This window comes from Syngnathus floridae, chromosome 2, assembly GCF_059516105.1.
Source record: "Syngnathus floridae isolate MCC-2025c chromosome 2, RoL_Sflo_1.0, whole genome shotgun sequence".
Lineage (NCBI taxonomy): Eukaryota > Metazoa > Chordata > Actinopteri > Syngnathiformes > Syngnathidae > Syngnathus > Syngnathus floridae.
This window is the reverse complement of record NC_142414.1, coordinates 22,441,963-22,455,696: the sequence shown is the minus strand read 5'-3', so window position 1 is coordinate 22,455,696 and position 13,734 is coordinate 22,441,963. Positions and strand designations below refer to the sequence as shown.

Below are 13,734 nucleotides of genomic sequence, written 5' to 3'. Positions count from 1 at the left end.
TGAAGAAACAAGGGTGGGCTCATTTCTTCTATTTCTTTGTTCCCCATGGCTGTGTATTGTATGACAACCTATTGTCTCATGGCCACTCAACTGTCGTGCTTTGTCTCTTTCATATGCATTTTCTGGACACCACACAGTCAGGTGGGATAGAATGCAGCTTTACCACAACCCTGAGTAGGATAAGCGGAAGAAAATTGATGGATTTGAACCTAATTTAAATATGACTAGCTGTTGCGTGAGCTGCCATATTTCGGCTAAGCCCACAGTTCACTTTTATAGCTTTACACATTTTCTGTGTACTGAAGCTAAAAATACGCAATGCAAAGAGGCAATGATTTGAGTAGTCCCCTGTTTCAACCTTGGCCATGCTGGAGTGTTGTGCAAAGTGCAGGATTAGGGAAATTTTCTTGTCAGAGCTTTTACAGCAACATGGATGATTTGCATGATCCAGTCCGAATCATAATGGATTATTTGCTGACAAATGCCAAATGCCAATAATTAGTCACTTCCTCTTGCAGTGGATGCATGGCTTGGTGGGGTGTTGGGGGGGGGGGGATTGGAGCTAAGGAGCGTGTGTATGTCGCGCCACGAGTAGGACTCTGGCCCACTTGTCGTAGTGCCAGTTGTTTGACTCCACTCATATCCGTGCACAAGCTGTTGGTTTTGTGCTCCAAAAATACTTTATAATTTGTTTGCGCCTGTCTCCCCTGGACGTTTGGCGAGAGTTTCGAACATATGGCGGTGACAACAAAGCGATTACAATTTATTCTGTTCAGTGAATAAATACATTTCATGCCTGCATATGGTTTCTTCTTCGTAGTGAAGAACACCGCACAGGCCCAGAGACTGCAGGTACAAGAGGAGCGTGGGCCAGCGTACAGAGGTGGAATCAACAACAGCACCAGCTTTTCTTGGGAAAAGAGCAAGCTTGAGAGTGGCCATCGCAAGCTGCAGTGTATGGCCGCCGTGCACCAGAAGGAGGGCAAGAAGGACGCTTATAAAACGACTCATGTTATGGTAAGTTCAAACTGCATTTCTGGAGTGTGCCTAATGTCAATTGGAGCTCATTGTCTTATATTGAAAGTTTATTGTCACTTAAATAGACAGTTGAGAAAGTGTCAGCTTTCCTTCTGGCTCAGAAACACACTCACACCGGAGGTTTCATAGCGACGTGGTGCATCTGCCAGGGAGCCTGCCATTTTTATTATTGTCACGGTAGCGCGCCCTTCAAGCACCCGTGGTTTAGTGACTGAACAGTACAAGTAGGTTTTAATTGTTCCTCTCCCTGTAGGTACAACTTGTTCTTTCACTCGCGGGTGCACATGCTAAATGTCATTTTGCCAGTATTGTGTCTCACTCACACGTTTTGTACATTACACTTCCTGCGGTACGACCAGTGGTTTTATTTCACGCAGCCCTTACAGCCAATTCCCTGTCAAATATTAACAGCTTCAGCACATTCTCACTTTCCATGCCTTACAAATACAATTGAGATTCAAAACAGTTTTGAAATATTTTTCCATGTTTAGTAATTGTTTAACCAAACATTTTGGTCTTGTACGTCACATTTTCATGAAACATCTAATTTCTTTTGCGCTGATTTTTCCAGTTATACGTTAAGCTTTGCTGTTTTACTGTATTCAGGTTTTAACCTACCGTAGTACTCTGAGGTGTCCCTGAAATGATTCCCTAAATTATTATAACCATTGGTTCTATTTGAGAAGACACTGTTTATTTTATTTACAGATTTAATTTAGAAGACAACTAGAATTGAATATTAAGTTAATTTCTTGATAACTTTTTGGCAGTGAACAAAGGATTATAAAATATGTTAGTATTCATTTCAGATTTAGCACAGCAATGAGATAGTTTTATTATATTATTTACATATGTAACTCATTCCTCTATCATTTCACAATTTCTCTACACTAAAACATATACTGCTTGTAAGGTTCTAGCTATGAGCAGTTGATCCAAACAGTGTCGTGAAAAATTGAGACTACCCATAGGCTTTGTTTTTGTTCAGTTTATTGTTTTCAAACAATAAATGCGGTCTCATCATTTGATATTTAGACTTTGATAAGAAATTGACATGTAATGCTGATGTACCGTGTAGAGTAATATTTTTTGTTGTTTTGCATTTTGTTCCGCTTTTTAAAAATATTGTTTGGTCTTAGGATGGGACTAAAGACATTCCTTTGACCATACAACCTTCTTCGAGCATCTTCTTTGAAGACATCAGCAAGGCAGAGGGCATCAGCAACATGCTTTGCCATGCTATCACAACCCCGCATCAACTTTTTGCCAGCCTGGGCTCTGCAGAGTACATGGAATTTGTCCTTAAAAACCCTTTCAACTTGCCTCAGACAGTCACCATCCACATCAATGATCCTGAGCTCAGGTGAGGGTCCATCATTCACATGTTTTTCTCTAAGAGGGAAAAGGTGCCCAACATGATGTCCCAAATCTAGCACGCCAACTGTGAGCATGTGTTTCCATGTAGTTTGTGTTTGAGCGTTAACTATGCTGACAGTGTAACACGCTTTGCTCTGAAATGAAAACATGTTAACACTTTGTGGACGTGTTCCCAAAGGTGGTGAAGAAGGGACGGAAATACTTGTGGAGTTGTTAACATTGAAAAAGTGAAACATAAAGAAACCTTTTTTTTTTTTTGCTATCCAATGGTAGACTGAATTTGGATGCACTGAGAAAACAGATTATTACTGCTGCTGAGGATACCTGCCAAAATTGTACAAATTCAAACTGGACATGCAAAGCTGTAGACAAGTGTTCTTCAGTAAACGGTATGATAATAATAATGATAATGATAATAATAATAATAATAATAATAATAATAATTATTATTATTATTATTATTATTATTATTATCATTATCATTATTATTATCATTATTATTTTTATTATGTGGTGGAGTATAAGCGAGCGTACAGATGTGAATATAATACTTACTGGAAGTACAATAACGAAGCATTTGTCCATTATTTTATAAGGCTGATTTCCACTTTTTGTTATTTTCAGATATGACTAATGGGCTTCACATTTGCATATGATCACAAGCTTGCTTGTGCAGAGTACATCAAACAATTGTCTAATTGTTGTTTTGTAATCAAAGACCAATATATCTCAAATGACACAAATCACACACATTTACGCATAAAGACAAGAATAATGCTGGTAAAATGTGACTGCCCCTGTTTAATACAGTACACATATGGCAGCCATAATAGCTGTAGATTCTTGGATCACCCGCACTCTGTATCTTGTCATGTTTATTTTTTTTGCATTGTTGTTAATCTCCACACACTAAATCGCCTGTTAGGGATTCAGCTCATGCCTGTGTTTTGGATTAACACACATCTCATTGAGCAACAAAGGTTGGAGAGCGCCATGGATGATTCATTATGGCATTAGCCCTACCATCAGGTTTACCCAGTCTAATTGAGAGTCATCCTTCTTTCCATCGATCTTATTATAAGCTATTGCTCCTTAAAGTTTCCTTGACTATTATTTTCTGAGATTTCTTTAAATGGTGTATGCCCTTTTGTTCTTCAAACAGTCAGAAATTTGTCAAGTAAGAAGGAAGGTTGGATATTTTGGAGTTAACGCCATTGACAATTTTACAGACAGGGGTCTTTTTTTTGTTTCTACCCAGATGACACAATCCAGCTAATTGTTTCAATTATTTTCATACACACCACAATATTTGCTATGGTGTCTATTTTATGGATGGTTTGACAGTTCATAACAGTTGACACCTCAATGAGATGATGTATGTTTTAAAGTCACTTGTGTGTAATATTTTCTTGATCCAGTGTCATCACTAACACAAAAGAGTGGCAGTACTTCAAAGAACTTACTAAAACACCTTCTTTGCTGGAGGAGGACATGTTCCACTTGGAGGAAGGAGCTCTGGGACCAAAGGTTTACCTACGACCTAAGGAGAGCGTTCATATCCCACTAAAATACCAGAGCTTCCTGTGTGACCATAACATGAGTAGTACTCAGGTAAAGTTGAGGGCAAATATTTCCCGCTTTAGATTTTTAGCATTATTCTTATAAAACATGTCTGAACTCTATTTACAATCCAACACAATAACAAACATTTTATTAATATAGTGCATTTTACCACAGCTGCCACTGTAACAAAGCACCTCACATACATATAGCAATGGTAAATTGAAACACAAATTTAGTTAAAAGCCGAAGAATAAAAATGGGTCTTCAAACGAGTTCGACAGAAGAGGATGCTTAATTCAAACATATTCTTCCCAGTCACAACAATAAATGAGTCCCAATACGAAGGCTGAATCAAAAAATGATGCTTTCCAAATATGGTATAAAGATGTAATGTTGTAACAGACCTATGGATTGATATTTTTAATGTCAGCAAAGTGAGCCACAACATATTTGTATATATGAAGTAGTATTAATTTAAATGTAAATATTTGTATTAATCATATCAAATAGACTCAGCATATGGAAAAGGACATTTTACACAACACTAAAGAGCTGTATAATATTATTTGGTCATATAAAAATTAATTACTTTGTATTACAAAACAGTCTTTAAACAAAACTTCCGATCACTTGCCAAAGTGCATTTAAAATATTAGTTTCACAAATCATTCGACCCCATAGGAGTGTCATTCTTTTTGCAATACAGTGGGCTTGTTACTATGTTGGTAGTCTGCTGTGATGTGAAACCCAGTCAATATTTAGCTCGATCTCAAGACCATTAGCTGCGCCAAATTTTTGAAAAAGCTCACAGTCACCAGCACAATAATGAACACAGTGAAAAGCCGAATGTCCCTGCGGTGGTGTAGATTTCAGGAAAAATCTGCCCCCTAAAATAAAAAAGCATTTAAAAAATACATGTTCCTTTTGCTTTGGATTTTGTTGAAGATGCATGACCTAAATGGAACTCTCGTTCAAAGCAGTCATATACCGCCATAACATCTCAATACATGCCTTAACTTGTCAAAGTTTCATTTTAATGTGACATCAAAGTGTGAAATGCTGTGGCATATGAAATCCAATCTGATCACTATTATTTTCTAGGGAGTTTTTCTTGTGCAGTTTTTGTATTGAGTCGTGCAAGTGTCACCTCATATTGTACCGAATTTGTTTTTGCCCAGTGGGAGATGGGAGTGGAACTGAAATTAAGCCACTTATATAAATATTATATATGTAATATTAATGAGATATATCATAGCTGGCTTTACTTAGTGAACATCTACTGACACTCAAAAGTTGATGCCAAAAGGACAAATTTGCCTATTAAATCTTCATGCTGTTGTTTTGTTTTTGTCAGTTTTTTTTTTTTCTGGCTTGGGGTGCAAAATACAAGCTATCCGATGCACTCATTCTCATCTGGGCTTGACAGATCATCAATTTTGATAAGCATTCTGTGTCTTATCATATCCTCACAGCAGGGGCCGAGCTTTGTACCTCCGAGCAAAAGTTATAATGTGGCGAAGAAGATTGTGTCCAATATGGTTGCTGCCAAAACCATCAAGGTAAAGCGTGTGTGTTATTGTGCTCAAGATCTCCTCGCTATAGAGGATCATGTTTACCTCCTATCTGATTTTATTCTCAGCTGCAAGAATTCTTAAGACAGAACTTGCAGTGTGTAGCCTCCGCCCTCCTCTCCTCTTCCCTCCGCTGCTGCTCCTGCTGCTTTGAAGTGCCAACTATTTCAAAAGTTACACTATAGCCAGACAAGTGAGAGTGTCGAGCAAAATTATACGCCAGAAATCACATTTATCTTGTTTATCTTACTGAACTTTTTACATTTTTTTTTTTTTTTTTTATCTCCAACTGGAAATGTCAGGCTTAAGCGTTAAAGTGCCTCTAAAAGGAGGACAGTTTGACACGTCTGGCTAATCTAGTTAAATGAAGCATGCACGCTAAGTATGGCTGAAGTTACTTTCCCATTTCACACACCGTTAATAATACGTAAGAAGTTGAGAGGAGGCAGAAACAACGTCAGTATAGTACATTTCTATTGGATGAACTTGATAAGACCATGTGTTTTTTTTTTTTAATCTTCTTGTGATGTAATTTACTGTGTAGCCGCATCATATTACTGCTGTCAGCAAAAACTATTTCTGCTATGTGAGATTGCATTGGAAGTTGCATTGTATTCTGCTCTCATTAGGCAGCGAATTAAATTTAAGCACTTAAAGAGAGTTCATATTCACCTGATGTAGTAACCAGCAACCATGTCCACAAAGAATAGAATAGAATAGAATAGAATGGACTAGAACAAGCTGTTTTTTTAATATCTGTAATCATTAGAATTAATCAAGTTTATCTTTGGCTCTTTTCATTTTGCAAATTCATTTAATTTTATGTTAATGTAGCATTTGTTTTGTTTGGTTCATTCAAAATTGACATTTCTGAATAACTAGAAATACTTGCAGAATAATAATAATACTGCAGTGGTTAGATTTTTTTTACCCCTTCTGGATATACAATATTGTTCTATTAATAATAATAGGGCAACACTGCAGTGGTTTGATTTTTCTTCCTTCTGGATATACAAGATTATTACAGTCTCTGACCAGCTCAGAAACTAAAGCCCTTTTCATACGGCACTTGGTTTTCTTGTTGTGTGCCATGAGACAGCGTACAAGATGGAAAGCATCCCAATGCAAGCTTGCCCATATTTGGACGTGAGTGCATAGCAGGCAGCTGACTAAAAAGTAAACATGCAGTCATAGTATCAAGGTTATTTGTGTTACGTACACTCATTGCCCTGTTTAATGGAATTATTACCCATGTTCCAATAGTCGCCTTCCCATTTGTGTCTCGGTGTCAGAACTGCTCTCCCATGAAAAGTAAAAAACAAACCTGAATCCTGTTAAGGTGAAAGAGGTCAGGTCTGAGTCAAGTATGTGTCCTGTTTGAATTGACAGACTGTCAGGATGCCAGCTTTGATGCCACTGTCAGTCAGAACGTCACCATAGCCACATATGGTCAGCACAGGTCTGCAGATCTGATACATCAATCATTTGCACAGCTGCTGTTGGGTGGTAAATCAATTTCTGTCAGGTTGAGAGTCAATAACCAAAATGTACAATGTCACATTTTGATATAAATTTGTCATCTGGTGACAACGAAGAGCTTCCCCAATGGCAAAATATTTAAATTTTATGTGAACGCACCTCCATGGTTCTTACAACCGTATGTGGTTGATTAAAAAGATTATTTATGATTATCACACACACGGAAACTAAAGCTGGTTTAAGTAGAACCATTTTCAGTTTATTCTTAGTGACAAAACACAAATCTGCTTCACAGCAGACTAAAAATAATTAGAAACATACTTCGAGAGAAATCAGGCTTGTTCCAGCTGTGGAAAAAATCTGTCTTGAAATTTTATATAGCATCTGCGATGTCACAGCAACGTGGCCAGCTCAGTGGCCTAGTAGTAGAGTGTCCGCCCTGAGACTGGAAGGTTGTGGGTTCAAACCCCGGCCGGGTCATACCAAAGACTATAAAAATGGGACCCATTGCCTCCCTGCTTGACACTCAGCATTAAGGGTTGGAATTGGGGGGTTAGATCACCAAATGATTCCCGAGCGCGGCACCGCTGCTGCTCACTGCTCCCCTCTCCCCCAGGGGATGGATTAAAATCACATGGGGATGGGTTAAATGCAGAGGACAAATTTCACCACACCCAGATGTGTGTGTGACGATGATCATTGGGACTTTGGGACTGGGACTTTTAAACATGTCAGGTTCGAGCCACAACAGCGCTAAATTAACAGCATTCATAATTACTAAACAGTATTTATATGTTCTCTCTCAGACAAAGTGTTGGTTGTCTACTAAATAAAGCACCGGTTGTAATGAAATCAACCTAATTGAAAGAAATCCTGTAGGCGCTAATTTTATTGACCTTCTATCTCCAGGTTTCATTCAAAGCAGAAAATGGTGATCCAATAGCCGTCTGCCAGGTGATCGTGGAGCCATTGCCTCACATTGTGGACCAAACATTCCGGCTTTACCACCCAGAACTCACTTTCCTCAAGAAGGCCATCCGCTTGCCACCTTGGCATGCACTCACTGGTAAAACAGATAAATTACTACTGCACACTTCCAAATAATGTATTCCTGTTTACGGCAGTAATTTTCAAGTCGGTGCCTTTGCTGGATAAGGAAACATACTTCGTGTCCCACACTATAAAGCAGTAAAACATATGACTGATTTTATTTGTAATTACATAGACAAATTATGCAACAGTCTTCAAAATCTACATCTTTAACTATGTTGGATGGGTTTATATTTACATATTTTTCTTTCATTAGGAGGCTATTGTAACAAATGCTCTTAAACATTAAAAATTGCAGTCATGTATTTTAACTTCATCGCTGCACTTTGAGGACTGAACCAAAATTTGCATTACATCGCAGTCCAAAGAAAACAAAGCACCAGCAGTATGTATTTTCAAACAATGCAATTCTACTAAATAATGCTATACACGAATTTAGTCATTTAGTCGATAGTAAGCAAAGCATTACACAGGAAATGTGTATTTATTTGACTTTGACTTTTGACTCCTGTATTTATGTGCTTTTAAAAAAAAAATCATTCTTTATTAATATTTATAGCAGTTGGAGACACGAATGCTGAGGCTAATATTTCTGTACGCTGCAGTGACCCAAACATCATCTGTCAGACCCGGATGCTGGTGAGAGAATGACTTCCTTCACACAGTACATACTATAAATCTCTCAGCCCACACTAATGTAAGCAGGGGATTAATTACTAAAGTGAAAGCTTCAGCATCATTCTTTGTTTCAGGGCAGAGTGCTATTCCAGCATTCTTTGTAATGAGTGAAGTATCTTTTTTGAAACACAAAGAAGGCTTGAGTCTTTTTACCAAGTTGAATGCTTTTATTATGCTTTTTAATGGTAATTTCTGCCCACTTATTCCCCCCTTACCTTCATCCATTTATTAGTTTTACTTTGTCCCTAGGCGCCTGGAGAGCCTCAGGATGTGCACTTGAAGGTACCTGGAAGTCCGAGTCCCAACATCAAAATGTTCTTTGTGATGGTTTTCACGTAAGTATTCTTGTGGTGGGCACAATATTAGACGCAGTTTGAGAAGATTCTCTTTTTTTTTTCCCTGCTGTTTTGCATGTTGATGAATAAGAGAGAATGAATTCAAATGATCTTAGTGTAATGGTGTAATGTAAATGTAGAAACATGTAATTGATATTGATGAATATTTTATGAATATACTGTAAAAGCAGCTTTTATTAAGACAACAATACTCTTTTTTTCAAAGTAAAAATCATAATTATTTAACATGTTTGGAATGTGGTCTGGCATAGTATGTTAATCAAGTAGTATTAGAGAGAATTTATAGTTGATTTGGTGTTTAAAAATAATATCTTTTAGACTTCCTTTAGCACTTTCAAGGACACCATACACTCAAAGAGTAAAATGAGGGTAAAAAAATTGGGAACAGGATTATGACAGTCAGAAAACATGTTTTTTGCTGGTTCTACCTGGCAATGTGTTTTAACAGTACCATCATGTTTACCAATAATATGTGGAGGAGGGTATGAGCACAACTACTTCAAATTATGACTGCTTTCTGCTGTTTAATTCATGTTGATAGTGGGCAAAAGGGGAATTCTTTCTCATCATCAAAGTTCCCAAATGACTTAAAGCATCTTCCAAATATCTGAATGCTCTTTCAGTTCTGTCACAGAGCACTGCTGAGTATGTGACTACATCACCTCCCACTCACAGCTCTCCGTTTCAGCTCAGGCCGCTGAGACTTGAATTCCCTTCCTCTCAGCGGTGGGAGGATGATGATGATAATGATGATGACGAAGATAGGAATGGCGGTGGCAGTATTGGCTGATCATTAAAATGCAAGGGCACTCGTAGATCAGCCCTCGTCATCTTTGACCTCTTGTTGCCTCCTAGGAGTGGGGATGGTGGGGGTGCATTATTTCACCGCATTTGTTCCTGATGATGATTTCTCTCCACAGTGATAAGTGGATGGCTGCCCCTTCGCAGATCTGGCAGATTTATGTGCATTTCATGGAGCAGGTTGATGTCAGTTGTATCACTGGCCAACAGAGTTGTCAATCACTGGTGCTGAGGGGGAGGCAGGCTGCTCGCAAGGTCAAGTGTTTCTCATCACATCCCCAGGAGATTGAGGTACAGCGCCAGTTTGTAAATTTAGTGCCTAGAAAGTTACAGTGTGACTCTCATTTGATTCTGGTCCCAGTTTATTATGTTCAGTACATTGGGTTCTCTGCCTGTAATCCTTATTTGCTTAGGGCATCCGCACAGTTATTTCAATCTAGACAGCACTCACATAGCAAGATGCAAAGCTACAAATGAAAAGATTATTCAAGCTCAATGTTGAACTCAATAACCTAGAAAATCTCATACTTGCCAGATGCTACATAGGTTTTGGGCATTACAAACCAAGATTTGGTTTTGAGTTTCATGGTCACTTCTTTAATGTACAATTCAATTCAGTTTCATTTCTATAGCCGTTAGCTTGCAGGTGTCAAGCCAGACCTTATTTGCATCGACTTCATGTTTCTTGATAAATTGAAAGTTGTCTTCACTTTTTAAACTGCTAAAGAATTATTGCAATCAAATTCCCCTTTAAAATAAATGTATTAACATTTGAACAGTTTTGACTGGCATCTGGTTTCCAAAGTAGTTTTTCATCAATGTGTTGGTTATAAGTAATTTAAGGCAATTGTACATTTATTTGTGTTCTCTCTGTCATAGTGTCCCTCCAAAGTAAACCCCAACTACAATGTGAGAAAAATTAGTTTGACACCCCTGCCTTGGAGTTTTCCTGCAATTGTTCCGCAAATCTGAGGGGAAAAATAACCTCGCACCAACAATTCAAAAGCCAACAAAAAGCGTTTACTGATTTTCAAGTCATTATTGTGACATCTCAACACTATTTCAATTCAATTCAAAGTCTGCATCTTGCCAAGAAAGGTCCAGATACATGCTTGAACCACGCTGTTGGCGATCATACATGGATTTGATCTATCAGATAATGTATTGTTTCACTAGTCATTTTGACCCCCATCATGGTTCTTCCAATCTGACCGAAGTCCGATCCTCTTAATTTTTCCAAGTGATCCAAGGGTATCATCAGGTTGGGGTAGCATTGCCTTGGCTTGCAGTGTTTTGAATCTCTCGAGTCTGGGTTAGTATGACAAAAGCCTACTGCATACCTGCTTTTGTTCGGCGGATGGTCTCTCTAAAAAATGTTTTTGAGCCAGATGGAGAGTGTGAACCATGAAGCGCAGTGAGAAACTGACATGCATTGCTGCACTTTTGGACGGCAGCTGCTCATTAATAGACGAAGCGTCATTATGCTGCCAGTGTACCAACACTCTTTCTTATTTCTTATCTCTTTCTTCTCATCAAACACGTTCTGGTCTAATTATGTAGAAAAGTAGCAGATTGAGGCATTTCCTCATGCTAGAAGTAGTTGAGAAGTTTACTGAACTTGAACTTCCCCCGTATTTTGTCTTTCCATTCCACAAACCACATTGCTGAGATCTATTCCGCAAAGCCTGAACTTAGCGGGATATCATAAAATATGTCCTGACCGCAGTCCAGATAAGCGGTAGACATTGGATGCATTGATGAATGTTAGGTTCATTGATGACGTGTCCTGCCAATGGCGAGTGACCAGTGCAAGGTTCACCCATGACACTCACCTCTAGTCAAATGGCATAGGTTCAAGCTCACCCACCTACTAATCAGGACAATCTCCCTCAAAAATGGTTGTCTAGATGTTTCCACAGAAATAAATGACTTCTCTTTGCAGCATGTCTTCCATGTTTGTGGCGTGTGTTGACATTTTGATATTTTCATGTCACATTTGTTTACATTCTGTCACACAGGATACGCAAGTCAAGTTAGTCAGAGTTTGGCTCTGAAATGAACACCATGTATTCCATTTTTTCTTTCTATTTCTACTTGGTTTTCTTTTTTTTTTTTCAAATCCCAAAATCATGTTTGTAATTACATTACATTGAAAACAAAACTTCACAATTTGGAGTTTATTTTTATTGGACTGTGTTGTTATATATACATCAAAGCATGTACTATACTAAACTACTAATTGATGATAGATGATTTTGGGTGTTCTAATGGACTTTATATCCGCCATATTATAATTAACAAATTACACGAATGCATTACCTATTTTGTTTTTGTTTAGTTCAATAGAAAAATATTTTTTGGTGTTTTTCAGATTAAAAAAAAAAAACAATCTCAGAACATATGGATATACATGATTTTCACTGGACAATGACAGAATACATTTACAACATTCTGTTTAAAATCCAATAAAAAAAAAAAAATACTTCCTCCAAATTAGAAAAGCAAAAAACAAAGTGATCCTATGTGTTTATAATGACAAGATTAGGCATTTCTCTGCAGTGATCTGGGATTACTTTGTTGCACAGCTCCATTCTAATGAAGGCAAAACAAAATGACGGAATGTGCTACAGAATTATTATCTTGAACTTTCCGAATGTTGACAGGATAATCAATGTTTTTACATCATTATCATCCATATACGTAGTAGAGATACAGGTCGTACTTTCCTTGAAGAAATAGGGTACAGCCCAGAAAAAAAAGAAAGAAAGACAAAATCGACAGATGTATTTTTAAAACATTCCGGCATAATGTGCATCACAGTGGCTGCTTTGATGTGACTCTCAGCAGGTTGAGTCGCTGTGGAACGTATTGGAGGAGTCTTATGAAACAAGATAAAGCTCACCCCCAGAGAATAGTTTTGGTTTTCTCAACAGATAAAAAAAAAACAATGCAGTAATTCTCATTCTCACATCCTGCTGTCTCTCCTTATTTCGTCTCACTGATTACTCACGATTCTCACTCATGGTCTGTCCTCGTTTTTTCCCCTTCCTTACACCACCTACTCATTAATTTGGTTGCCAAAAAGCTTATGGTAAGTGCATTTTTTTTTCTTTCTTTTTTTTGGCGGTTTTGCCTGCAACTTCCTGTCAACCTGAATATTTCATGATGCGTATTTTGCCAAGGATCCAGTGGTTAGATTTTTGCTGGTAATATGTACATTAATGAAATTATGAACATTGTAACAATTTATAAATATTTTTTTTATGTTTACAATTTTATAGAATACAAATCTCTTCATAATATTACCTTGACAATTTTATTATATTCTTTCAAATCTAATTTAATTCACTGAATTAGTACGCATTTGTCAAATTGAGGTGGGCACTTTACCAGATAAGAATTCTCCCTCAATCCACGTCTTTCTTTGTCATTTTACTTCACTTACACACAGACTCATTTTGCCACCTGCATGAAGAAACTTTTTTCTTTTTAACACTCGGTCTGTACTTACATACGGATTACACACGGCTTACAAAGCGGAAACGGAAACCACTATCTTTGGCAAACTTCCATGTTAGTGCGCTAATACAGTCCGTTGGCACTGACATGAACAATTACACAGACTGACGAAAATTCACTTCAGTTCGTCCTCAGTCCTTGTGTTTTTTTAAACTTTCTTATCCCTCATCTTTTGCTCACAAAATGGACACCCCTTGGCAAACATTTGCCCCAAAATGTGATATTTCTGTGGCTGAATCACGAATACTTAGTATGTGGAAGTTCGCCATAATACGATTAAATATTGTACAATGCCATATAAA

The 13,734-nt window shown here is 37.7% G+C and overlaps 1 protein-coding gene across 2 annotated transcripts in view; it reads left to right on the top strand.

The window, feature by feature from the left end:
• nphp4 (nephronophthisis 4) overlaps window positions 1–13,734 on the top strand; it is a 93,251-nt gene that overhangs the window by 74,181 nt on the left and 5,336 nt on the right. Inside the window, exons 19-26 of one of the 2 annotated variants that reach the window (XM_088370017.1) lie at window positions 821–1,017; window positions 2,178–2,401; window positions 3,834–4,026; window positions 5,454–5,537; window positions 7,938–8,094; window positions 8,638–8,717; window positions 9,006–9,091; window positions 10,033–10,204. In XM_088370017.1, coding sequence (XP_088226143.1) covers window positions 821–1,017; window positions 2,178–2,401; window positions 3,834–4,026; window positions 5,454–5,537; window positions 7,938–8,094; window positions 8,638–8,717; window positions 9,006–9,091; window positions 10,033–10,204 — 1,193 coding nt within the window. Of the gene's footprint in view, window positions 1–820; window positions 1,018–2,177; window positions 2,402–3,833; window positions 4,027–5,450; window positions 5,538–7,937; window positions 8,095–8,637; window positions 8,718–9,005; window positions 9,092–10,032; window positions 10,205–13,734 lie in introns of both variants that reach the window. The other variant, XM_088370016.1, reaches the window with a different exon arrangement.